This window comes from Grammomys surdaster, unplaced genomic scaffold (assembly GCF_004785775.1).
Source record: "Grammomys surdaster isolate TR1022 unplaced genomic scaffold, NIH_TR_1.0 126133, whole genome shotgun sequence".
In the NCBI taxonomy this organism is placed as follows: Eukaryota; Metazoa; Chordata; class Mammalia; order Rodentia; family Muridae; genus Grammomys; species Grammomys surdaster.
The window spans coordinates 2020439-2045694 of record NW_021620941.1 but is presented as its reverse complement, the minus strand read 5'-3'; the positions used below and the strand labels follow the sequence as shown (position 1 = coordinate 2045694).

General features: G+C 50.6%; 2 protein-coding genes across 3 annotated transcripts; one reads left to right on the top strand and one right to left on the bottom strand.

Annotated features, from left to right (window-relative positions):
* Positions 1 to 233: 233 nt before the first annotated feature.
* Positions 234 to 18889, top strand: Pomt1 (protein O-mannosyltransferase 1). Of its 2 annotated transcripts, none has more exons than XM_028756987.1 (20): positions 234 to 251; positions 1104 to 1255; positions 3607 to 3713; positions 3848 to 3898; positions 4894 to 5040; positions 5996 to 6107; positions 6589 to 6654; positions 6743 to 6836; positions 7405 to 7560; positions 8652 to 8782; positions 9145 to 9240; positions 10686 to 10778; positions 11739 to 11835; positions 14103 to 14195; positions 14450 to 14570; positions 14909 to 15006; positions 15532 to 15645; positions 16491 to 16617; positions 17324 to 17501; positions 18104 to 18889. In XM_028756987.1, exons 2-20 carry the CDS (start codon positions 1134 to 1136, stop codon positions 18276 to 18278), a joined length of 2178 nt encoding a protein of 725 aa, XP_028612820.1. In that variant the 5' UTR covers positions 234 to 251; positions 1104 to 1133; the 3' UTR covers positions 18279 to 18889. The 2 variants fall into 2 exon arrangements, with proteins under 2 accessions (XP_028612820.1, XP_028612819.1); XM_028756986.1 differs by lacking the exon at positions 234 to 251 and adding an exon at positions 394 to 499.
* On the bottom strand, positions 18880 to 23887 carry Uck1 (uridine-cytidine kinase 1). The gene is made up of 7 exons (XM_028756988.1): positions 23697 to 23887; positions 23373 to 23532; positions 22365 to 22461; positions 22076 to 22218; positions 21892 to 21986; positions 20496 to 20544; positions 18880 to 20083 (listed from the first exon to the last, which is right to left on the bottom strand). The coding sequence occupies exons 1-7, from the start codon at positions 23820 to 23822 to the stop codon at positions 19902 to 19904; spliced, it is 852 nt and encodes a 283-aa protein (XP_028612821.1). The 5' UTR covers positions 23823 to 23887; the 3' UTR covers positions 18880 to 19901.
* Positions 23888 to 25256: the final 1369 nt, after the last annotated feature.

Genomic DNA, 25256 nt, shown 5'->3' with positions numbered 1-25256 from the left:
GGAAGAGGGGAGACAGACTAGTGTGGGAAGAGTTGAGAAAAAGCGATCCACCACTTCCTCTGCACACAGCTCTAGGAGGTACAACGCACCCGATGCTTCAGGGCGCTTACCCCCGCCCTTCTTCAGCCAGCGCGCTGCGTAACGAAATCGCTGAGGTAGACGCGAGGCCGGAATCGGAGAGCTCCGAGCACGTGAACAGCTTGTGGAAACCCACTGTGCTTTTATTAAAAAGGGGAAAGGGAGCCCTAAAGGTAGGCCAGTCACCACCTACCACATTCACGGCGAATAAACTCGCCGTGCATGCGCGCCGCTACCTTCGCGCTCCCGCTGCTCACGCGCGTTACAGGCTGTAGGCGGCTCAGGCACAACTAGTTGAGCGTCGAGCTGTGGGCGCTGCAGAGTAATCGAGCGGCCTCGCCCCCAACGGTCGAGCGTGCTTGGCGGTTCGCAGGCCAGGCCCCACATGGGGAGCCGCTCTGCGGGACTCGAAGAAACGCTCGTAGGTTTTGGAGTGCCAGATTCGAGAGCCCTGTTGGGGTCTGGGATCCGGCCTGGGGGCGGCGCGCTAGGGTTGGTGGCTGTTCCGATCCTGGCCAAGCAAGGCGGTTCCAGGGTGGCCTCCTGTTGGAAAAGAGCCTGGGTGGGCAGAACTGTAGAGAAAGAACAGGCTCGGGGCTCAAGCAACTCTAGGAGGAGAATGCCTTCAGGAGAAAAGGGGAAAGTCCATCCAGGTCACTGGGCTATGACGGTGCCCAGAGCTCCCCAGATTTTAGTTTTCAACCATACTGGGAAGGGACAGTAGAGGCCACATCAGCAGCCCTGTTCCGAGCAAGGGCCCAGCAGGTGTTTATGGAATGACTTGTAGAAGGGAGTGTCCAGTTCTGAGATTCCTGAATTCACCCCTCAAATGTTTTTATGGGTACCCTGTGCTTGAACACAACTGCAATTCTCCAACAGATACGTTCTAGAAGAGTCCTTCTGGCTCTATTAGCCCAACCTGCTATGCTGCAATTCATCGCGGTACCAGGCTGCTTTGGGATCCTGGAGCCTCTTTTGAGCCTTTCCGGGCTGCTGTCCATTTACTTTTAACCCCTCTTTTCCAGGGTGTCCTCCCGAGCTTGCTTTTCTGCAAAATGTTGAGATTTTTGAAACGGCCTCTAGTGGTGACTGTTGACATCAATTTGAACTTGGTGGCTCTGACTGGCCTGGGACTACTTACCAGACTATGGCAACTCTCCTACCCTCGGGCTGTGGTGTAAGTAGAGATGGGAGAGAAGAGTAAATGATCCAGAAGGCATTGTAATTAGTGACACGAATCAGCTTGCTATACAGTGCAAAGGAGAGGGATTCTGGGCGTCTGGGCCTCCTGGTGATGGATGTTTTGGCAGTGTATTGCTCAGAGTTCTCTAGAGTAACAACTTAAGAATAACATTCTGTGTGCATGTGTGTATATATAAATAAATATATATTATATATAAGGTTTATTGAAACGACTTCCTGGCTGCAGTCCAGCTAATTCAACAATAACTGGCTCCAGGAGTCCAGTAGTTGCTCAGACCACAAGGCTGGATGTCTCAGCTGGTCTTCAGTATACTCTAGATTCCCAAAGAAGCAGGCTCTAACGCCAGTGAAGGAATGGACTTGCCAGCAAGGTCAGGGCAAGAAGGCTCAGAGCAAAAACGTCCTACTTCTGTGTCTTTATATAGATTTTCAGCAGAAGGTGTGGCCCAAATTAAAGGTATATCTTCCCACCTCAAAGGTCCAGACTAGATGTGGATTCATCTACCTTATCCAAGCAAAAGAGCTCTCATAAATGTACACTTAACTTCTGGATCTGGATTGCAGTTCATTCCAGTTGTAGTCAAGGCCACAACCAGAAATAATCATCACAAGCAGTGTGAGTGTAGGACCCATCTGTCCCCCAGAACAAGCCCTGGAGTATATACGTTTTCGGTCTTGCCCTGTAGGACAGCAGTAAGAAAGGCTTGGCCTGTCAGTCCGTTTCCAGCCTCACTTCTCCTTATACAGCTGAAAGGCGGCTGCTTGATGGATTTGTTCATAAGGGGAGATGTGCCGTCACTATTGAAAGGATATACATTAACTAATACAGGCATTCTCTTTTACTTTGTTATAGGCGTTAAATATATACATGGGAGAATGATATATTCTCAGCAACCCCCTTATAGTAGATTAATTTGAAGCAAATCCTAGATATATTTTATTCACTGTATACATATATTCACTATATACTTCTGAAAGATGAGAATTATTTAAGAGTATGGTGTGTGTCTGTCTGTCTGTCTATGTGCATGTGCACATGTGCCTTCAGACCCAGAAGAGGGTGTCAGATCCTGTGGAGCTGAAGACCCAGGTCTTCGAGATCTGCCTGAGTTCCGGGATCTGTGAAAGCAGCACGTGCCTTAACCATCCCTCCAGCTCCAAGATGAGGATTCTTGTAAACAAAGATCACAAAACCACAGTAGCATTGTCACACCTGAGACAAAACCACAGTAGCATTGTCACACCTGAGACCTGATGTCACTCATTATCTGAAGAAGCCTCAGTGCCCCGCCTCCTCCCGTGTCTGCCACCCTTTCAATTAGATCTTTAGTTCCGCCCCACTCTGTAGCTGTAGAAAGGTGCTAGTGGCCAGGGAGAGTATGAGATGGAATTAGCCTCAAGGGTCATGGTCAGGAGCTTGGCCTCCACATGCCTGAGTCAGCCATGGGGAGGGCTGGAGAAGTGGCTCTGTGTGTAAAGCACTTGCAGTACAAGTGTGAGGACCAGAGTTCAGATCCTAAGCACTCAAGTGCCACGTGGGCAGTGTGCTCCATCTGTAACCCCAGCGGACTGCCCGCTCAGCTGGGGAATCTCTGGAGCAAGCTAGGTAGCCAGAATAGCCAAAAGGACAAGCTTCAAACTGAATGAATGTCTCAGTAGATAAAAGGTAGAGTGACCAAGGAAGACAGTGGGTATCAACCTTGAGCCACTACATAGCAGTGCGCACACACACACATACATGTTCCTTCGCACACATGAACATGCATACACAAAGCTGCCTATATATCACATACACATTCATCCAAAGGAGGAAAAAAAAAACCTAGAGAAATAGGCTCTACACAAGGCACACGTCTGCAGTGCTCACTGCGCTTGGGGAATTTCCCACCATGTTGCTACAGGTTAAATGATGCTGTGTGTGTCTTAGTGTTTGGGGACAGAGGTCAGTTGGAACAAAGAATCAGATCTGACCCTGGCTCTTCACTTACCTGAAGTCGGCTGGAAACATGAGGTTTTATTTTCCTGCCTGTGTTTACAATTCAGAATTCTAGGGGGCTGGAGACATGGCTCAGTACTTACGAGCACTGGCAGCTCTTACAGAGGACCTGGTTTCAGTTCCTGGCATCTACTTGGGGCTCACAACTGCCTCCAACTCCAGTTCCAGAGGATCTGATGCCCTCTCCTGCTCTCTGTGGAAACTGCATGCATGTGATGTATAGACATGCAGGCAAAATACCCATACACAAAAAATAAATATTGTCTTAAAGATTAAATAAGTTAAGTTTTCTGATTGGATATAAAGGCAGGTTTTGTGTTTGTTTATAGTTTTGATGAAGTGTATTACGGGCAGTACATTTCCTTTTACATGAAGCGTGTCTTTTTTCTGGATGACAGTGGACCACCATTTGGCCACATGCTTCTGGCCCTGGGAGGTAGGTAAGAGAAACAGTCAGGGCCTTTGAGGCCCTGGAATATAGTAAGCTTATCAAATATCATTTCTCAAGGGCACAAATCATGTCTTGTTTTCTCACCTTGTTTTGTCTATATTCCAATTTTTTTGTTTTAGGTTGGTTAGGAGGATTCGATGGTGACTTTCTGTGGAACCGAATTGGAGCAGGTACGGATTTTAACTCCTCATGGATCTACACATGAAAGAGTAGAGACCGATGCCCATCACAAGACCCAACACTTACCTTTTACTGATTTGAACCAGGATACAACTGGTTATTTGGGTACAAGGGAACATCTGGTTAAAGGGGGTGGAGAGATGGCTCAGCAGTTAAGAACACTGGCTGTTTTTCCAGAGGACCAGGATTTGATTTCCAGCACCCACATGCTGGTGCACAACCATCTGTAAGTCCAGTTCCAGGGCATTTGCCACTTTCTTTTAGCCAGGCATATACAGTCATATATGCAGACAAAACACCCATGAGCATAAATAAAACTTAAAAAGAAAGAAAAGTCTGGTTAAAGTTTGAAGTGCTCTGTGATTGTAATTATTTTATCCCTAGCTCTTAGTCCATGTGTCCTGTGGCATTTGGTAGCCACTGTCTTTTATATGTATAAACTTTGTGGCCATAACATTTTTAGAGCTATTTGGGGTAAATATGCTAAATCAGCATTAATTTCAGAATGCTTCCTCCTCATATCTGTGCTTGGTGAGAGCTGGGACCTTGACTGCAACACTGATTTCAGAGCAGTTTGGTCAGATGGTGCTTGTTGTTTACTACCTGGATAGGCTGAGGCAGGAGGATCACCTGAACTCAGGAGTTTGACACCCTAGACAGGGTCTCACTATGTAGTAAGACTATGTAGTCTTGGCTGGCTTGGAACTCACTATGTGGACCAGGCTGGCCTTAAACTCAAGATCATCTTGCCTCTGTCTCTCAAGTGCTGGAATTTAAGGTGTGCATCACCATACCCAGTAGTAAAACCTGGTCTCAAAATCTCCCACCACACGAATTCCAAAGCTTGTTTTAAAGACATTACCCCAAGTTTACACCCTCAGTAGCTCACGTGCCTCCCAGTTTTATAAAGTTGCATTTGCAAGTCTGTGAGCTGCTGTGTGTCAGTAGGCAAGCTCTCAGCTATGCTGTGTGATTCCTTTCCCAGAATACAGTAGCAATGTGCCTGTGTGGTCTTTGCGCCTGCTGCCAGCTCTTGCCGGGGCCCTGTCAGTGCCCATGGCCTACCAGATTGTACTGGAGCTCCACTCTTCTCACTGCACTGCCCTGGGAGCCGCCCTGCTGATGCTCATTGGTAAGCCTCGGATCACTGTGAGAGGACAGGGAAAAAAAAAAAAAACAATTACTCTGTGGCATTTCAAAATGAGGCTTGGAGAGTAGTGCCTGGCAGTTGTGTGTGTGCTGCCCTAGTGAACACATCTGCTTCATCCAGATTCCAGATGTGCCCCAGATGGACTGATGGACCGTGAGGTCAGACACTTTTTGAAAGTGGAAATGTAACCATGATGGCATAGTAAAGGTGGGGACTGCCAGTCAGTGCTTGAGGGCACATAGACACCATGACATACACATTCACACAAGTACACACACACACATACTCACAGGTATTTAAAAAAAAAAATTGGCCAGGCAGTGGTGGCGCACGCCTTTAATCCCAGCACTTGGGAGGCAGAGGCAGGTGGATTTCTGAGTTTGAGAGTTCGAGGCTAGCCTGGTCTACAGAGTAAGTTCCAGGACAGCCAGGGCTACACAGAGAAACCCTGTCTCGAAAAAACAAAAAAACAAACAAACAAACAAAAAAACTTCCTTCTGTACCAACTACATGAAGATTTTCTTCTTGGTGACTACAGAGGTAGCTCAGATATTAAGAGCAATTACCGGACTTGAAGAGGACCTGAATTTGGTTCCTAGCTTCTGAGTGGTGACTTACTAACTCCAGTTCTAGGGAATCCAATGCCCTCTTTTGACTTCCACAGGCACTAGGCACTTATATGGAACACACACATACATGTCAGCAGAGCGCATATGCTCCCTTAACAAGACAATAAAGTAACTATGTGCCATTTACATTGTGTTAAGGATTTTAGGTAATCTATAATGCCTTAAAATATGCAGCAGGACATGTGGAAGGTTTTATGTAAATACCCAACTTTGTATAGACAGAAACTGGAATCCTCAGAGGATGCCCTCTGTCCAGTCTCTTGAGCCATGGCTGTGTGCACCTCCTGTGACTGGTTCTGTCTCCACAGAGAACGCCCTGATCACTCAGTCCAGGCTCATGCTGTTGGAGTCCATACTGATATTTTTTAACCTCTTGGCCGTGTTGTCCTATCTGAAGTTCTTCAACTCCCAGACACACAGGTATGGAAAACAAGACGCACTTCTTGTTAGGAGAAAAAAGGCTTCCAGGTTGTTTTTCCCTTCAGTTTTTTAGTCAGGGTCGGAGTGCTAGTCCTAGCTGGCAGTCATGTCTCCATGTCAGCCTCTGAAGTGGAATTACAGGGTGTGGCTGCACCTAGCTCTGGATGCCGTTTAGTGTCTTTAAGCTTGGGGAGTTGCTTACAAATGCCTTTTGGTTACTTAATACTTCAGGTTGACCCTTAGCCCATAGTTTCATAAATACATTCTTTTTTAACTTTAACCCACAGGAAATTTGTTTTCCTGACAAAAAGAAAAGTTCTTCTGAAACCCACACAGGGAGGTGGGGTTCTTTTTATTGGGGCTGGTACCCAGTAGGACTAGCCAACGTGGAGATTGCTCAGACAGGCGCTGCATCTCCAACCTGTGGGATGAGTCCTGTGACTGCTCCCTTGTTCTTCTGTTTTTCTCCTGTTTTGTCCAGCCCTTTCTCAGTGCACTGGTGGCTGTGGCTGATGCTGACTGGGGTCTCTTGTTCCTGTGCAGTTGGGTGAGTTAGAGCCCCTGACTTGGGTAGTAGTCTTCCTGTCTGAAGACTTGTCTGTCTTGGAATGTTATTTCAATTCTGTCTTTTTCAGGATCAAATACATGGGAATTTTCACCTACTTGCTCGTGCTCAGCATTGCAGCTGTCCATGCCTGGAACCTGATCGGAGACCAGACCTTATCAAATGTAGGTGGCCATGTCAAGGCCTTGTGAGTCTTCAGTATTTGGGGATGAGTGTGTGAAGCTGTCCTAGGGAGTAGTTGGATCCTAAGAGCTGGAGGGATGGCTCAGCAGTTAAGACTGTTCTTCCAGAGGTCGTGAGTTCAATTCCCAGCAACCACATGGTGGCTCACAACCATCTGTAATGGGATCTGATGCTCTCTTCTGATGTGTCTGAAGATAGTTACAATGTACTCACATACATAAAATAAATAAATAAATCTAAAAAAAAAAAAAAAAAAAAGAGCAGTGGTGGTGCACGACTTTAATCCCAGCACTTGGGAGGTAGAGGCAGGCGGATTTCTGAGTTTGAGGCCAGCCTGGTCTTCCAGGACAGCCAGGGCTACACAGAGAAACCCTGTCTCCAAAAACCAAAAAAAAGAAAGAAAGAAAGAAAGAAAAGTAGATCGTCAGGGCTTCAGGAACAGTGGGAGTGGATTCGGCTCTCAGTAACTTTCCTCAAGCCTCCATGCAGTATCTGGAAATGGTCACGGCGCTCTGCAGATAGAAAGACCTATCCTTTCATCCCTGGCAGATGCGCGTGCTCAGTCACTTGCTGGCTAGAATCGTGGCTCTGCTGATCGTCCCAGTCTTCCTGTACTTACTCTTCTTCTATGTCCACCTGATGCTGCTCTACCGCTCTGGGCCCCATGATCAAATCATGTCCAGCGCCTTCCAGGCCAGCTTGGAGGTAAGAAACAGTTCAGAACAAAGATAGTCACAGGCTCGGTGTTTCTGTCTAAGCAGTGTCTGATCTGTAGCTCTCAGGAGGAAGAGGTCGGTCAGGGCCAGCCAGAGCTCCATAGCAAGACTTTGTTTTAAAAAATACAAATGAGTAGAAAACAGGTAGATAAATAAACACAGTGTCAAGTGAGCAGTGCAGCAAAGGTCAAAAGCTGAAGCAGCCATTTTGTGTCTGTTTGGTTTTCAAGGAACAGTTTCTCAGTATAGCCTTGGCTGTCCTGAAACTCAAGCTGTAGACCAGGCTGGCCTTGAACTCAGAGATCTGCCTGCTTCTGCATCTTCAGTTTGGGATTAAAGGTGTTTGACCACCGCCAACTGGCCCATGTTGGTATTTTTAAAGAATTCTGAAATATTGATTGTGTGGGAATAGAGAGGCTGCGCTCATAGCCTGTGTGCAGTTACACACCTCATGAGGTGGACTCAAGCCGGTGCATGGTACACTGGCTAGCTACATGGAAATCTGCAGTCAACAAGTTGAGATCTTCAGAACTTTTTGAGTGCTTGCAGGACACTCAAGACAGCTTCAGATTACAGAGTGTTTTGCATTTCAGATTGTGGGTGCCCCCCAACCAATTCCTCCAAATTGTAACAGTTCTGGTTCCAACATTTCAGATAAAGAGTACTGACACATAAAATGTCCCAGGTGTAGTGGTGAGGGCTGTAGCCTTGCTCATGCTGGCTCTGCTGACGGTCTCATTGGCTCACCTCTGACACAGTCGATTGACTCTGTCACAGCACAGTCATAAGGAATGTGTGGTGAGACGGTCACCTGAATGCCTGGCCAGAGCGCACACACCCACTTATGATTGTAGTTTAGGACCAAGTCAATGGAGTTAGTTACAACTAATTATATGATCATCTCTGCCACCACCCCATCCATCACCAAGGCCAGTTTAGGGTTGTTGGTCTTGAGCCAATGAAATGGTTCCAGAGTAAGGGCAGCTGCTGCTGAGGCTGACTCCCCTTTCTGTCTTTGGATCCATGGGGTAGGATGGTTGGTCTCTTGAGCTCATCTAAGACCTTTTCTATTTGTCTTAGGGAGGGCTAGCCCGCATCACCCAAGGCCAGCCCCTGGAGGTAGCCTATGGTTCCCAGGTCACTCTGAAGAGCGTCTCAGGCAAACCCTTGCCCTGCTGGCTTCATTCGCACAAGAACACCTATCCCATGATGTAAGGAAAGTGACCATTTTAATTTGCAATCACAAATGTTTTGCTTTCTCCCAGTTTGCCAAGAGCTGTCATTTCCTGTGATCAAGTTTACAGAGACAAAGGCAGCAGGGCCCAGGCTCAGGGCTTTTGTGGTGTCCAGTATGAAACACTGGGAGGGCTGTGGCATGCCAGCCACAGCCTCCTCCAGTGCCTCGGAGCAACTCTGCCTGACAGTGGTTTTCTATGTTCTCTGGACCCTGTATTGTCGGGTGACACATCCTGCTGTGTAGACTCTGCAAAGACCAAGGCCACTCGAGGGTCTTGGAGGCTTGTGGGTCTCTGCCGCCCACTTCAGGTGTCTTCTTTGTTGACATCTCACACAGATATGAGAATGGTCGTGGCAGCTCCCACCAGCAACAGGTGACCTGTTACCCCTTCAAAGACATCAATAACTGGTGGATTGTCAAGGACCCTGGGCGGTGAGTGTGGTTTCATCAGAGCTTACTGTTCATCATGACTGACAGGTCATTCTGCTGGGTCCTAGGCCTTCTTTTCATAAGTGCTCCCTCCCTGGCCAGAGACCTCTTCCCCCAGAGCTGTAGTATTTGCTGCAAGTTATTAATGCCAGGACAGGACAGAGGCTGGGTCATCAGTGAGCTGTCTTAGCTTCCCTTAGGAATTGTGGCAGGAATTTGTGTCTGTTCCCCTCAAGAGGACCTAGTGTCCTCTTGTACTCATCCTGTATGCAGCCCTAAGGAGTCTGCCTGTCAGTGAGATTCTCCCATTTTTTAAAAAAGATTTATGTATTTAATGTATGTGAGTACACTGTCACCATCTTCAGACACACCAGAAGAAGGCATCGGATCCCATTACAGAGGGCTGTGAGCCACCATTTGGTTGCTGGGAATTGAACTCAGAACCTCTGGAAGAGCAGTCAGTGCTCTTAACCACTGAGCCATCTCTCCAGCCCCAAGATTCTTAGTGTTTTGTTTTGTTTTGTTTTGTTTTGTTTTGTTTTGTTTTTACCAGCATTTGCCTTCCGTCCTTCATTCTGATGCCAGTATGGGCAGCCTCCAGGAGGCCTTACATCAGGCACTCTCCTTCCCTGTCCTCCCCTTCCCTGCCTTCCCAAGTGTCCTGGCCCTCTGGACTCGAGTCCCTGCCCTCTTACCATAACCTCCAGGGGCACCCTTATTGCCACCAGGCCCTTGCCATCTCTGCTCGCACCCTTCTTGCCAAGAATGGAAAGGATGGATCTTTTAGGGCCAGTCCACCCAAAGGTGTACCCTCCTCTCCTCTCTTTTCCCTAGGCTGGCTTGGTTTTCATATCTGCATGTCTGTTTTTCTGCAGTGAGTGAGGCCACTCTGACCCTGTTTGGCCTGTCCAGCTGTTTCCCCAGCACTTGTCCAGCGCTGAGGACTGGGGACTTGATCAGTTCTAAGGGTTTTGATGGCTTTTCTGCTTGTTTGGTTTTGGTTTTTACCTTTCTTGTTCCCTTTTTTTTTTTTTTCCTGTTTTGTTTTTGAGATAGCATCTGTCCTTGTAGCCAGGCCTTGCCTCAGACTGTCAGTCCTCTTGCCTGGGCCTTCCAAAAGCACTGGATTGCCTGTGTGCACATCCTCACCCAGACTGATAGACTCTTAGGTTTTATTTTTATTTTTGAGGTATGAAAAAGAGTGTGCTGTCGACCCGAGGATGGGAGGGGCAGTTAGTGTATTCTTCATAGACAAGTATGACAGCGGCAGATGGAGTCAGGCTTTGCAGTTTGGAGAGTGATCTTAGGTTGAGCAGTGCCTTGATTCTATAGAAAGCCACATTGGGGATGTGCATTCCCAAGTGTATGCTAGGAGACCGCAGCGTCTGAGCGTCCTGCAGAGCTTAGTGTAAAGAGCGAGTGTCGCCCTGACAGCACTGTCTTCCTAGACACCAGCTGGTGGTAAGCAACCCTCCCAGGCCTGTAAGACATGGAGACATTGTACAGCTCGTTCACGGCATGACCACCCGCCTCCTTAACACGTGAGTGTTCCCCAGGGCTGGCTCTGTCAGGGTCTCCTTCACTCGGTCTACGTCCCACTCAGCCTGTTTCTGTCCTCCTGACTTCCGCCTCCACCTCAGTCCAAAGCCACATTGGGCCCTTGAGAATACTCAGTGGGCTTCATGGCTTCTCTGCCCACAGCCCTTTCTCTAGTGACTCCCTCAGCTCTCCTGAGGCTCCTAGTGTCCCTGACTAATGTCACCCCATCACTTGGCCTCCCTGTTAGATCTGAAGTAAGCAGCACAGCACCTCAGGGCTACCCCACTCACTCTGCTGCTGGGATATCCCTGCCTAGGTACTGTCCTTGCCATAGTTCTTATCCTGATGCTTGCTCTGTCTGGCAGTTCATCATCCACTGCTCACTGCTGGGCCTCCTTGGGTGCCTAGTGCATCCTGAGACGAAGTGAGTCCTGCCTGAGGAGACTGGAGGTAACAGGCTGCTTGTGAACACTGAGGTTGAACCACATAGGGTAGCCTGCTCTCCCAGCATAAGACTACCATGCACATGCTTGCCCAGAGGCAACAATACTGCTTTTCTGAGTTCTGACAGACCAGTGATACACCGGGGCCAGTTCTTAGACTCATACTTCCAGTCCCTGTGACAGACACTCTTCTCAGAAATTTGCTCACCTGTCCAGAAAGTGAGTGACACCCATTCAGTTGTTTGACATCAATTCTGGATATACACAGTCAAGACACTCCCTCACAGATCACCGACGGTCACATCTGGGTATTCCCTCAGTTGAGTCTTTGTTCTCAGATGACCCTAGGCTGTGTCATGTTGACCATTAAAGCCTGCCTTGGAGTGGCCTACATCCCTCTGTAGAGCTGCCTTTACAGCCAGCCTCCCCAGCCTCAGCAGGCAGAACAGGACTTGTTTCAAAAGGCACCGTTTTCCCCGTAGTGACACACTAAGAAAGGGCTCTGCTCTGCTCTTCCAGGCACGATGTCGCAGCCCCACTGAGCCCCCATTCTCAAGAAGTCTCCTGCTACATTGACTATAACATCTCCATGCCTGCCCAGAACCTCTGGAAACTGGTGAGCTCCGTGTGGAGTGCTGGGCTGGGTGCAGCAGGAGCTCATGGCTGTCAGTGGGCCTGCTTCCTACCTCAGAGCACCCAGAATGCCTCCTTAGATAATGGGTTCAAATGTAAACTGCGCTAAGAAACTTGTCAACAAAACAAGTCTGAGATGCCCCCATGGGGAACAGTTACCTCATCAGGATTCAGAGTCCTCTGGGGCCTCAGGCATGGACTGGGAAAGTTCCAAATGCTGTGTCTGCCCAGTGAGGGCCTTTCGGCTGTTCCAGCTGGAGCTGCTTCCTAGACTGTTCACTTTTTTACCCTCTGTTCTAGTTTATTTCTGTTGCTGTGCCAAAAGCAACTTAGAGAAGGAAAGAGTTAATCTACAGTTCATCCCTCTGCAAATCAGGGCAGGAACTTCAGCTGAAACAATGGAGGGGCACTGTCACTGGCTCACTCCCACATTCAAGCTTTCAAGTACAGCTCAGGATCATCTGCCCCGGGGAATGGAACCGCCCACAGTGGACTGGGCCTTCCTACATCATGTAACAGTCAAGGTCACTCCCTCACAAATATGCCAACAGAACAGTCTGATCTGGACAGTCCCACAGTTGAGACTCCCTTCTCAAATAAGTCTAGGCTGTGTCACATTGATAATTTAAAGCTAAGTAAGACACCCTCCCACCACAGGTGTGCCAGCCTCCCGCTACTCCTATGCCCCAGGGGAAGCCGCTCAGCCAATTTTTACCCAGAGTTAATAGGAGCACAAGCAATTTTCTGGTGAGGGGCTTGACCATCAGAGGGCAATTTCACTGAGGCAGTGCCCTTCTGGTGACAGTCACCTGCTCCCCTTGCAGACTCAGATCTCCTGGGAACAGACTTGAGTACTAGACAGCTGTAGGCCTGCAGTCATTTCCAAGGAGAAGTCAAACTGGCCTAGCTTCTGACTGGCTGCAGCAGCCCCAGTTACTCAGTTTCCCTCCCATTTTGGACCTCCCTACTGACCAAGCCAGCTCAGTCAGTCGACTGGTTCTCCAGGGCAGGAGCGAGGAGTAAAAAGGAAAGACAATTAAACAGCTCGCATGACCCCAGTGAGTTCTGAAGCTGAGGCGGGTTTATTTTTTCTCAGTCTGCTATTATGCCATTTTAATTACATGCAAGTAATAAGGTCAGCTCTAGGTTAAGGAACAGGCAAGACAATAAACAAAGTCCCGTGATCACTGTTTCTAAAGACTTATCAGGATGACCAAGGTATCTGAGCCTACTATCCTGTCCTAGCCCAAAGTCAGATTCTGGCCTGAGCTTATTTCCCTGTCCTGGCTCAATGTCAAATTCTTGCCTGAAACCTACTTCCTTGTCCTGGCCCAATGTCAAATTCCTGCCAAGAGGCCCCAAAAGCTCTCCACATCCTACCTAGGTAGTACCATGCCAGTTTGTGACTATGCCCCTTGCTGGCTTCCTTAGCACAGGTCTGTGAGGACTGCTTTCTTCCACACATCTGACCATCTTTGCCTGTTTTCACCTTGGATGTGCTGCACACATCCATGGCCACTCCCATTCTACTGTCTAGCCTCTCCTGAGTGGGCCTACTTCATGAAAGGCCCGTGTCCCTCCTCGTGGGAGGCTGTCTCAGGAGGAATGGCACCAAGTCTCACTGACCTCCCTGCCAGCTTGCTACTAATGACTCCATTGCTGACCCCTTCCCCTTCCCCTTCCTGACATCCCTTTGAGTACCACTTACGACCGTCAGATAGAGCTTCCAGAAAGGGGAGCCGGCCTCAGGAGTGGCTGCCTGGCTTAGGATGTCTTGTCTAGGGAACATCCCTAATTTGGCCAGAGTTCTGTATCCTCTAGTGACTGAATAGGTGACTTTTGAGTCGCTGCAGCCTCAGAAAGGGACAGTACTCTGGCTAACTCGAGTGCTGTGTTGTGAGGGCATATGGGCATATGGGACCATGGAGGGTCTGTAGCACCAAGGCCAAGGACTGGCATCATGTGCTTCCTTTACTTGAGGGCTCATCAGCTTAGCCCAGACCCAAATTGATTTCATAGCTGTGTGAGTCCTCTTCACTTATCTCAGGCAAAAGGCCCAGAAGCCATGGGTGTCTGGTCGTTAGGTTGCTATTTAACACAGTCTGCAGAGAGACGTGAAACTGACTAGACATGTTTAGGTTTGTACTGGTTTGTGGTACTGGGAATGCAACCTAGGGCCTCACAAATGCTGGGCAAGTTCTCCACTGCTAGCCCTCCATGCCCCTCAGCTGACAGGATCTGTTTCTGCAGGATATTGTAAACAGAGAGTCCAACCAGGACACCTGGAAGACTATCTTGTCGGAAGTGCGCTTTGTGCATGTGAACACGTCTGCCATCTTGAAGGTAAAGGGTAGCTAGCTCCCAATATGCCTGTCCCAGACTATTCCTGGAGCTGTTCGGGCAGGTGCTCACATAGCCGCCATGTGATGAAAGTCACCCTGTGTTTTATAGTACACGCAGGGGGAAAAGGATCCTAGGAAGACCTAGGGCAGGGATCTGCTGACAATCAGTTTGTTGGGGGGTAGGGGTGGGGGAGGGGGCGGGGAGGGGGAGGTAGCTAACTCTGTCATGCTCATTGTCTTTCTTGGTTTTGCTAGCTGAGCGGGGCTCACCTCCCTGACTGGGGGTTTCGGCAGTTGGAGGTGGTTGGGGAGAAGTTGTCACTAGGCTACCATGAGAGCATGGTGTGGAATGTGGAAGAACACCGCTATGGCAAAAGTAAGTCATTAAAGCTCTGGTCAGGCATCTGCTTGTCTCTGTGGATCTAGCAACACGTGACTTGGAGGGGCCTAGGTTCCCCCATTTTATTTGGCTGAGTCCTTTGCACTGATCCATGAGTAATACATAAGGCATTCGTGCTGAGGGACTGTGGGGGAGGCTGGGGGAATGGCAAATACTGCATCCCAGGGTATGCTAGTGCTGACTTGGCAGAGGAGTTTGGGATGTGGGAACCATGTGGGATGATGTGGTTTGGTGAAGTGTTCTCCTGGATTACAGGAAAGGCTGGTGGCAACTTCTGTCCTCAGCTCCTCAGTGTCTCCTCCTTGTCCACTCAGGCCATGAGCAGAAGGAGAGGGAGCTGGAGCTCCACTCACCCACTCAGCTTGATATCAGCAAGAACCTCAGCTTCATGGCCAGATTCTCAGAATTACAGGTATCAAGTGACAGGAGGGACGCCCGTCCTTGCTCAGTGGGAGCTGATTTCTGCCCATGAAGGCACAGTGTGCTGTTAAGCTCTGAAATTCAAAGTCCTTGGACCTGGAACTTGAGACTCTGCAGCAGAATGATTATCTCTCCCGGCTCCAGGCCCCATGGACCTGCACTTAGTAGGTCCTGTACCTGTGTAACATTGCAATAAAGTCAGGGTGTCTTCAGGCCTCCCATCAGGTCAGAATGGGCCACATTCAACTAGCAGAGCCCTAGGTAAGTCAGGTAGACACTCAAGTCCATGGCACAATTCCTGTCCCAGTTTGCAGGGTAGATGCTGGAATCCATGAAGTCAGGACCCCCAAGCCAACAGCCCAGGTTAGCTTTTCAAGGCAGGTATGCAGCACTTGCTGATTGAACTTGGTCTGGGCAGTTGACATACAAGGGATAGCATTTAATGATACACCGTGACACTGGCAGCTGGAGACAGTGATCATCTTCTGCAACCTGTATGTGCTTTATTCTGTGGCAGTGGAAGATGCTGACACTGAAGAACGAGGACTTAGAACACCAGTACAGCTCCACCCCACTGGAGTGGCTCACACTGGACACCAACATCGCCTATTGGCTGCATCCCAGGACCAGTGTAAGCGAGCATGTGTGAGTCTGGCTGAGCTCCTGTAGGTGACTGGCAAAGGCTCAGTACTTGCTTTTGTTTGGATACTGGGCAGTCTAAAGCCTGGCCTACTCATTGCCAAAGAGCAACGCCTCCCTCTCCTGGTGCTGTGGAGGGAAGCCCAGTGCTGCCCCATTCCTGTCAGACCATTTTACATTTCCCTTCACCACCCAGCCCCTAAGCTGGCGGGCTCTGGTTCTGCTGCCTCTAGCCACAGCAGACTGGAAGCAAGCAGCATGGGGTTGCCTGGAGGCAATGCTGGGCGCATGCTCACTGAGTAAACACTTAAGACCTCCCCAGCATGCATATCCAGTGGAACTGAGCAAATCCAGGGCTGGCCCACAGCTGTATAAACACGGATTCTCTTTCTGGGTAGGACCTTCCTATGGACACCCTGTTGTGAAAGGAGGGACTCCACGCCAGGCATGGCACACATGTGTGATCTCAGCTCAGGAGGTAGACAGGATGGTACATTTGAGGCCAGGCTGGGCTGCTTAGGACACAATCTCAAATGAACTAGGCTTGTGCATAGATCTGAGTGGCAGTGTGCGCACAACATGCACAGAGCTCTGGATTCCTGCCCAGTGCCCCAAATCTCCATTACTCCGAATTTTCAGTTTCAACAAACAGGATAGAGAACATTAGTGTTTATCTACAAGAGTGGCCTGGGAACAAGTCCATCTAGGCTTGTTATCAGGCGACAGAGGTCCAGATACACTTGTGTGCTTTTGGACTCTGCCAAAGTACATTTGTTCTTTCCTGTGGCCGCTTGGAGTGAGGGCTAGGGTAGCAGCCCTGACTGCCTGTGATTTCAGGCTCAGATCCACTTGCTTGGAAACGTCGTGATCTGGACTTCAGCTAGCCTCGCCACAGCCGCCTACACCCTACTCTTCCTCTGGTACCTGCTCCGCCGGCGAAGGAGCGTCTGTGACCTCCCTGAGGGTTAGTGTCTCCTCCCTGGATGGGAGCACACTGTGCATAGGTGACAGCCAACTTTACTAGGACCCAAGGCCCTGAGACCCCTGTTTTTACAGGTAGGGACCCTGAAAACAACCTGTGGCAGTTAAGTTCCACATCACAGTTGAGATACTAGCAGAGAGCAGGGCATGGGACAGAGCCATCCTTCTAGGGTGCCTACGTGCATCAGAAACATTGGGGTGGAGGAGGCACAGCGGCCAGTAAGAGGCTTAAGGGCAGTGACTGTGAGCAGGTGACAGAAATGAACTTGGAAAGAAAAAGCCAGCAGCAGCCCCCAAAGATGGCTGAAGCAGTATGGAGCCTTGCCTGTAATCTATGTTCATCTCAAAACATTGTCCCTTCCTTCTGGGCTGAATACAATGTATCTTTGTGGCCGCCTGAGGTCTGCCAGCAGAATTCTCACAGCAGTCTGAGGTCTGCCAGCAGAATTCTTACAGCAGTCATTAGTTAAGGCTGGCAGTGACCTGGTGGGGCTGGGTCTGACCTCACCCTGAGCCAGGAGCCTTGCAGAAAGGGTTGTCATGACCCAGGAGGAATCACCAGTGTCATCGATCAGCCCACTTAGTCCTGGGGGTGGGGGTGGGTAAGGTGCTGAGGACAGTATTTGACTTAGGAACGTGCCCACTGCTAGTCCAGTGGTAGTGCTGCTCTGAGATATACCCTCCCACAGATGCCTGGTCTCACTGGGTGCTGGCTGGAGCCCTGTGTACTGGCGGTTGGGCATTCAACTACCTGCCCTTCTTCCTGATGGAGAGGATGCTGTTTCTCTACCACTACTTGCCGGCACTCACCTTCCAGATCCTGCTGCTCCCAATTGTCCTGCAGCACGCCAGCGAGCATCTGTGCAGGTGTGGGCACAGTTGGCCTGGGGCTGTGAAACCACGAGAGCTTAGCATTCCAGGACAGCGGCGGCTCACTGCCCAGACTTGGTGGGATGTGGCAGATAGAAAGCTTTTGGTCAGAACAGAGGCCCTTGCTCTCTGGCCTCTAGCTTCTCTCTGTCCCCTAGCCTCTCCCCCCATCCCTTCCCCCTCTCTCCACGTGGTCATGGCCAGCCTCTACTTTTCTTCCTCCACTTCTCTCCTCTCTCTGCCATCTTCTCTCATTTCTCTCCCCCCACCTTTGCCCTATCTCCTGAATAAATCCCCCCACCTTGGGGAAAAAAAAAAAAGAACAGAGGACCTTAATGTGGAGGTGAGAGACACACCTCTGGCACTGTGGTAGTCATGGCAAAGCCAGAAGCAGTGATGAGGGCTGTGTACAATGTTCAGGCAGGTAAGGGTCGGGAGTGGGGGGGGGGGGCACCAAAGCAGGGAAGTCTAAGGAACACAGTCCACAGTGTCAGTGGGTGTCAGCAGGCAGACAGTAGATTCCTGGGAGACGGCCAGGCAGGGATGCTGAGGGGAGATAAGGCAGGTACCCTGACCTCACTGCATCCTGCTGCCCACAGGTCCCCGTTGCAGAGGAATGTCTTCAGTGCTCTGGTTGTAGCATGGTATTCCTCCGCATGCCATGTGTCCAACATGTTACGCCCACTAACCTATGGGGACACATCCCTCTCACCAGGCGAGCTCCGGGCCCTTCGCTGGAAAGACAGCTGGGACATTCTGATCCGAAAGTACTAGAGAACAAGAACACGGAAGACAAGCACGCAGAACAAAACCTCAAAGTTGTTTGTCTCCCACCAGCAAAGGCCTCAGCAGGCAGAGCTACCTGGGTCCAGGAAGAACTCCAAAGGTTAATTCCAGTTTCACCTCAAGAGCTCTGTCCACTGGTTCCTTGTTTGAAGCAATTTATTTCTCTTCACACAGTGAAGAATGTGCCCCGCTGCAGCATCACCCATGAGGCCCAACTCTGACCCAGCCAGAGTTTGAGCTGCCAGCGTAGGAACCACCAAGGCAGGAGGCACACCCAGCCAATGAAGGAGTGGAGCGGACTTGGCGATGAGCCCTAGGCTCGCCCCAGCTGTGGGCCTACCAATAGGGTCTTAGCCCTGTCCTTCATGAGGCCCACAGTGCCACAACTCATTGTGTGCAGGTACAGCAGCCCTCTGGAAAGCCTGCTTGGAAAGCTGCCAGTCATTCACACTGACTCCTCACTGATCCAGTCTAAAAACCGGGAGACTGCACCATGCAGTCACCTAACTTCATGGCCAAGATGTCGTCTGTCCATACACTTCCTTCCCTTTAATTTGCCTTTCCTAATGTAAATAAAAGGGACAAATTGTTATTTTTTATGTTATTTATTGATTCTCTCTCCAAAGAGGGGTTTCAGTTCAACAAAACCAGCACAGCACTAACAGAAACCAGCCCCTGAGCTCAACACAGCTCAGCTGCTGTCGTGAGAACCACAGTTATATTTAACACGAAATGAGAAGTCCTGTGCCATGGCTTGTGGCAATAGCAAAGGACACTTCCAAAAACAGCCGTCCCATGGGAGGGAAGACAAACTTGACAACACAGAAGGGAGCATTTGTGAAGCCGGGAGCTTGAGGTCCGTGTGCAGGAGACTGGCTGGCTTTGGGCAGCCACGGTCACCTGCCTCTACACTCCAGTGCTCCCTGGCTGGAGAGAGCCTGCCCTGCATGCTAGCCATGAACTGTACCCAAGTGACTTGTACACAGACAACCTCTTGGGCTCCTTCCTGCAGAACTGTGGAGAGGCTGTTTTAGCCACAAGAGACCTGATGGCCCATTCCCATCTACCCACAATCCAGGCCCCCAGACAGTCATGTGGGTAGTCCTTAGGGTTCCTGCCTTAGGCTCCTTAGACTAGACCGTAGCCCAGTGGTAGGTTGTAAAATCAGGTTCAGAGGTCACAAACAGTCTGCCACAAAACAAACGAGGATAGCTAACATCTCTGCAAACTTCTGCAACATGGCCACAAACCACATCATACTGGGAAGCACTTCCCTGGGGCTCACTGTCACACCAGGCCAGCCAGTGCCCAGGCTGTTTCCTCTATTGTCCCAAATATGTGTCTTGCATCTCTCGGGAAACTGGCACCATGGGCTTACTATGCTGTTTGGGACAGTGACCCAGAGACCCATGGCCGCCTCCAATGAGAGGAAGCAGAGGACACCAGAATCCTCTGTCAGGCGTGAGTCTGCCCTCCCATGCAAGGAAGGCTTTGGTCCTGATGCCACCCCTAGATCCCACTGAGAGCAATCCCTGACTATGCTTTTAGGAGCCAGTGGTTGTCCCCAGGCCCTTAATCATGGGTTTGTGGGGAACCTACATAGGCTGCTCCTCAGTGGGGTCTGCTGCTGGACTCCAGGTGTGAGCGCTTGCCAGTGGCCAACACCCCAGGGTGATCTCCTGGCTCGGGGAAGGTCCTCTTGTGGTTGCGCCCATTGGGCCCACCTCGGTGCCGCTTGCACAGGTCACCGTTGAGGATGTCCTGGATGTGTTGCACGATCAGGTTGATGGCCACTGCAATGAGGCATGGGGACAGCTCAGCAGGCTCGCTCCCACCACCCCTACAACCCCCCCTCTTCCCACTATCCTGCAAAACACTCATGGTGCAGAAAAGCCACTGGGACCTTCTGGCCTCACAGCAGGCCTGATCTGCCGGCCTGATGTCTCAGCAGACAGAAGGCACCCAACTGGACAGGAGCAGTATGGCTTGGTCTGCTGTGAGTGCGCATGTTGACTGGGCCTGATAAAAACACATCTCAACAGTCTGACATGCCCCACCCAGCAGCTCTGTGTGTTTGGAAAGTATACATGAACCCACGTCCCAGATAAACAGGCCCCATGCACACACGTGGGCGGCTTTCAAAGCCAAGGCAGGAGAGGGCAGTCTCTGCTTCATGGTGTGGGGGTGGGGCTGGGGTTTTCTTACCCATATTGTCAACCCCTCGAGGGATGATCACATCAGCATACTTCTTGGTCTGAAAGACACAGAAGGCTCTCTTTAGGCTGTCTCCTCTGGGGTCACTTTAAGGTACTCAGGAACAGGGGATGCAAGCCTGGATGTTGGTGGCACTGGCAGGTTGGGACAGCCTCGGACAGGTGAGAGATGGGGTCTGGACAGTGAAGGAGAAGATTAAGCTGGCCTGAACCTGCACATCAGTGCCTCACTGTGCTAGCCTGATTACAGCCTACCTGCTGCCCAGGTAGGTGTGACACCACCTACAGTTCCCAGCCTCTGAAATTGGGACTAAAGTTGCAAATGTCCTGTAGGAGTGAGCATGGCAGGGCCTGTTAACTGGCCCTGCACAGCATGGAGACACACATGGCACCTGGCCCGCTCTCATGACTTAGCTGTTCTAGGCCAGTGACACTGCATCAGACACAACTGAGGAGAGCAGACAGAAAGATGCTGCTGAGGGAATCTGGCTGAACCAGACAAAGCCCAGAGAAGGTGAGGGCATACTGTAGACCCAGGAAGGGTCCTGATGCTGTCAACCTGTGGGTGTGGGTCAAAGAGGCCTGTCCCACGGCAGACAAGTTGCTGAAGGCAGTAGAGACTCTTTCCATGAAAGGCAAGAGCAGACCTGAGCTAGTATTCACTGTGGCAGTATCATCAGGTGAAAAGGAGCTAAAACCCATTCCCCTTCCCACCAGCCTGGGAAATGCTTTGGAGGGGCTGACTGGCTTGCAGGATGGGAAGAGCTGAGTCCACAAGGATCATGGACAGAGGAGGCAGCTGTCTCTTCAGGTCACGCTCAGATGCAGGCCTGGGGTTTTGCTGCCTTTCACCACCCACTCAGCAAAAGGCCCACAAGTAAGAGACTGCAACAGTCTGTATTTCACACAGCAACACTTTCGAGAAACTTCAGAGTGCATGAGTAGTAAAGAAAAAAATCTTTTAGCTAGGTGTAGTGGCACACTTTGGGGGGTTGGGGGGGGAACAGTTTGAGATAGAGTTTCTCTGTGTAGCCCTGGCTGTCCTGGAACTCACTTTGTAGATCAGGCTGGTCTAGAACTCAGAGTCAGTCTGCCTTTGCCTCCTGAATGCTGGTGTTAGAGGCCTGTGGCAGTATGGTCCAGCAATGGTAGTGCACTTTAATCCCAGCATCCAGAAGGCAGCTCTTTCAGCGGTAGCAATGGACTTTATGGATCCTGTTTTCCTAGTTCCCAAGGGGGTGAGCAAGGCACACAGACCAGACTTGGAAGGGAACAGCCCATGCAGGCACATTGGAGTCTAGCCTGAGACAAACTGGCAAACAGTGCAGACAGGGAGAGGTGGACAGAGCTGACATCCACTTTTGTTTTTGAATACATAAAGGCAATACCGGCAGGCAGAACTCCTCAAAGGCTGGTTTCACAAAGGCGGTGTACTGTGTCAGGATCTGCTCCAGGTCCCTCCCTCGCTGCACATCCCGGAGAACTGTCGTAACAGGAACAAGGCACCACCATAAGCCCTCCTTGGGAACCCTGAAAAATCTCAACCCCAGCCAGGGACCCAGAGGCCCTTACCTCTTCGAGACAACCTAACATCAGAGTCTGTGTCCACAAAGAGGCGCAGATGGAACATGTCCCGGATCTCCTGAGTGTAGAATACCAAGATGCCCTCGAACAGAACCACATCAGCTGGGTAGACCACAGTGGTCTCTGGTAACCTGCCAGGGAGAGGCCAGGCTAGGCCCTGCTTGATGGCCCACATTAGTAACAAGGGGCCTGACTGGAGACAGTCCATGGAAACAGACTAGGATGGGACCCACCACAGGACTGGGTGTGACAGCCCTCCCAGGAACTACCTGTTTACCTTGAGTGGGTCACAAAATCATAGGTGGGGACCTCGACAGTTTTGCCTTCGACAATGTTTTTCAGGGTCTTGTGCATCAGATCATTGTCAAAAGCATCTACAAAGACAGAAGAGGGCCAGACTACCCAGCTGCTCTGGTGCAGCAGACAGTGGAGGACTACCTCTGCCCAAGGTCAGCACAGCTGGGAGCCAGGGTGCTGAGGACCCCACAGCACACCCCAGGAGAAAGGATAAAGCTGTCCCACCAGAAACTGAAACAAGACTTTCTGATTCGCTGACACTAGGGGAAAGAGATGACTTGAGCTTCTGCTCCACTGTATCTGGGAAAACAAAGTTAAGAGCGTCCCTAGGAAAGTTTAAACCTTCAGGAACACAGGCACCCTCCAGACCAGGAAGCTCCAAGTCCTGGGTCCCAGATTAACCTCTGTTTGTACAACTGGCCTCCCTGAAGACTAACCGCCCCCAAACAGCTTGGGGAATCCAAAGGTCTGGCAGGCAGTAAAAGGGCCCCTCAACAACAAGGTTTCAACATATCGACAAGTAATCCTCAAGACCTCTGGGCTCATTCATCCTAAGTGGCTCTAGCCAAAATCTTGATTCACTCGAGGTCCACAGAATTCAGCAAATCCTAACCTAATGTAGGCCCACTACCAAGGGAAACGAGGGTTAAGTTTCACGGAGCTCCACTGCTGCTGCATTCCAATACAATCCCCACCTTGGCAGTTGGTGTTGAGCAGTTCTCTCTGGACAGCCTCAGCCTGGCACTTTGCATCCTACATACATATTCCTGGACAACCTCCCGTGGCAGGCTGCGTCCAGCAAACATCTCTGTGTGCCCTTGGTCTGGCAGCCTGCATTCCACAAACATCTCCTACAGCCCTGATCCAGCAGTCCGCATCCACACACATCTCTGTTATGTGTCTGGCAGTCTGGAATCTCTGTAAAGCCCACATCCCGCAGCAGTCTATCCTCTATCCCCACCTCTCCAGGCAGACATTCTCCATGTACCTGGGTGGTCAAAATTGTACTGTCCCTTCAAAGCCTTGGCCTTCTGCTCGGCCGTCAGAACCTTGTAGAAGCAGTCCTGGCTCAGGATGACCAACTTGCGCTGCCGGCGGTCCACTTCGTTCTGTCCCAGCAGCTCCATGATCTTCTCACACACTGTTGACTGGGGACAGAAAGTGCCAAAAGTGGGCTTGTGCAGTGACCCGCCAACCCCTGGGGGCGGTCCCTTGGCTGCTAGCAACAGGTGCCGCGGTTGGGCCGGAGGCAATGGCGCCCCAACCTGCGGCCTGGCAGTCCCTCCGCGAGCCCCGGGCGCAGGGCGCTCACCTTGCCACTAGCAGTGCCGCCGCTCACGCCGATGAGGAACGGCCGCGGCTGGGGACGATCGGCCTCGGGCGCGACGCTCTCGGAGCTGCCGCCTCCCGCCGAAGCCATCTCCGGAGCGGCGGACATACATCCACCGACCCTGCCCGCTCCCGCCGGGACGTAGGGGCGGGCGCCGAGCGCATCGCTTCCGGGGCCATGGGCGCATGCGCACAGGAGGCGCGGCACTCAAGGCCCTGTCCCTGGAGAGCCTCAGTGACTCCGGAATGACCCGGTTACCTGGAGGCAGGGCCGCACTCACAAGTGCCAGACCGAGGTCTCCAGCCCACGCACCTCTGAACACCCCCATTCCCCTAGCACAGCCGAGATCCTGTCACCCACAGGGTTAGGACCTTCCCTGCTTATGCTCGTCGGTGCCACCTGCCACAGGTGTCCTTCCTCAGCTCCTCTCAAGGTGAGAACATGTCATCTTGAGACACTTAGGAAGACTTCCCTCTCCCTGGTGCATTATTGAAGTATCCTAAGAATCTGCTAAAGTCTCTTGACTTTTAGACATTGTCTTACCACACAGCCCTGGCTGCCTGGTACTCTGAAACCCAGGCTACCCTCAAACATGTGGCAATTCTCCTGCCTCAGCCTTCTGAGGGTGGGCTCAAGCACTCACTATCATGCCTGGCTTTTTAAAAAAATGAAATATTTAAAAAAAAATGAAATATTTGTAATAATTTTTTTATGTGTACTTACGTGTGTGTTATGGGTCTGTGCATATGATTGAAGTGCCTGAGGAGTGTCAGATCCCCACAGAGCCCGAGTTGTGAGCTGCCCATTTTAAATGCTGGGAACTGAACTCTGATCCTATGCAAGAGCAGTACACTTTTTTTTTCCATTTTACTTTATATAAATATAAAATGGCTGTTTTACATGCATGTGTTTTTGTACCACATGCTTGGAGTTCCCACAGGGGCCAGAAGAGGAAGTTGGTTCCTCCTGGGACTGGCCTTTTCAACAGTTAAAAGCTACCAGTAGGTGCTGGGAATTGAAACGAGGCTTCTAGAAGAGCAGTCGCTTCAACTCCAACAACCTGGCTTTTAAATTCTTTTGTTGTTGTTGTTTTGTTTTCTTTGGGACAAATGTCTCATTGTGTAGCCCTAGCTGGCCTGGACCTTGCAAAAGAGATTGAGACGGCCCTGAACTCACAGTGAGACCTCCTGCTTCTGCCTCCGGAGTACTAGGATTAGAAGTGTGCACCCTCGTGCCTGGTTTTAATTCTTCCTGTGACGTTGACTGCTCCTGAAGTTCATCTGCTGTGGATAATTAAGGTGTGGAGAGATGGGGTCATGCACTTAACCGGAAGCTGCTGGGCTCTCCAATCTTGCTGCCGGCCTTGAGCAGAGGTGCTGCCAGTCCACCAGATCAACTGCTTTTATGTCAGCACAAACTTGAAACACTTGGCCAAGGCCTTAAGGAAACCACAGAGTGGCCAGAGCTCCTGAAAGACCCAGCCTCAGCCAGCCCTGTTTCAATTTGTACCAGAATTTTCTACCATAAGCCTCTAGATGACCG

Coding starts and splice junctions, on each gene's coding strand:
- Pomt1 (XM_028756986.1), top strand. CDS start 464: ATGGGGAGCCGCTCTGCGGGACTCGAAGAAACGCTC. Junction 6,837..7,404: donor GAGACCAGACCTTATCAAAT/GTAGGTGGCCAT, acceptor CATCCCTGGCAG/ATGCGCGTGCTCAGTCACTT. Junction 14,571..14,908: donor AGAACACCGCTATGGCAAAA/GTAAGTCATTAA, acceptor TTGTCCACTCAG/GCCATGAGCAGAAGGAGAGG.
- Uck1 (XM_028756988.1), bottom strand. CDS start 23,822: ATGTCCGCCGCTCCGGAGATGGCTTCGGCGGGAGGCGGCAGCTCCGAG. Junction 22,219..22,364: donor GATTTTGTGACCCACTCAAG/GTAAACAGGTAG, acceptor TCTCCCTGGCAG/GTTACCAGAGACCACTGTGG. Junction 20,545..21,891: donor TTGAGGAGTTCTGCCTGCCG/GTATTGCCTTTA, acceptor TGTGTCTTTCAG/ACCAAGAAGTATGCTGATGT.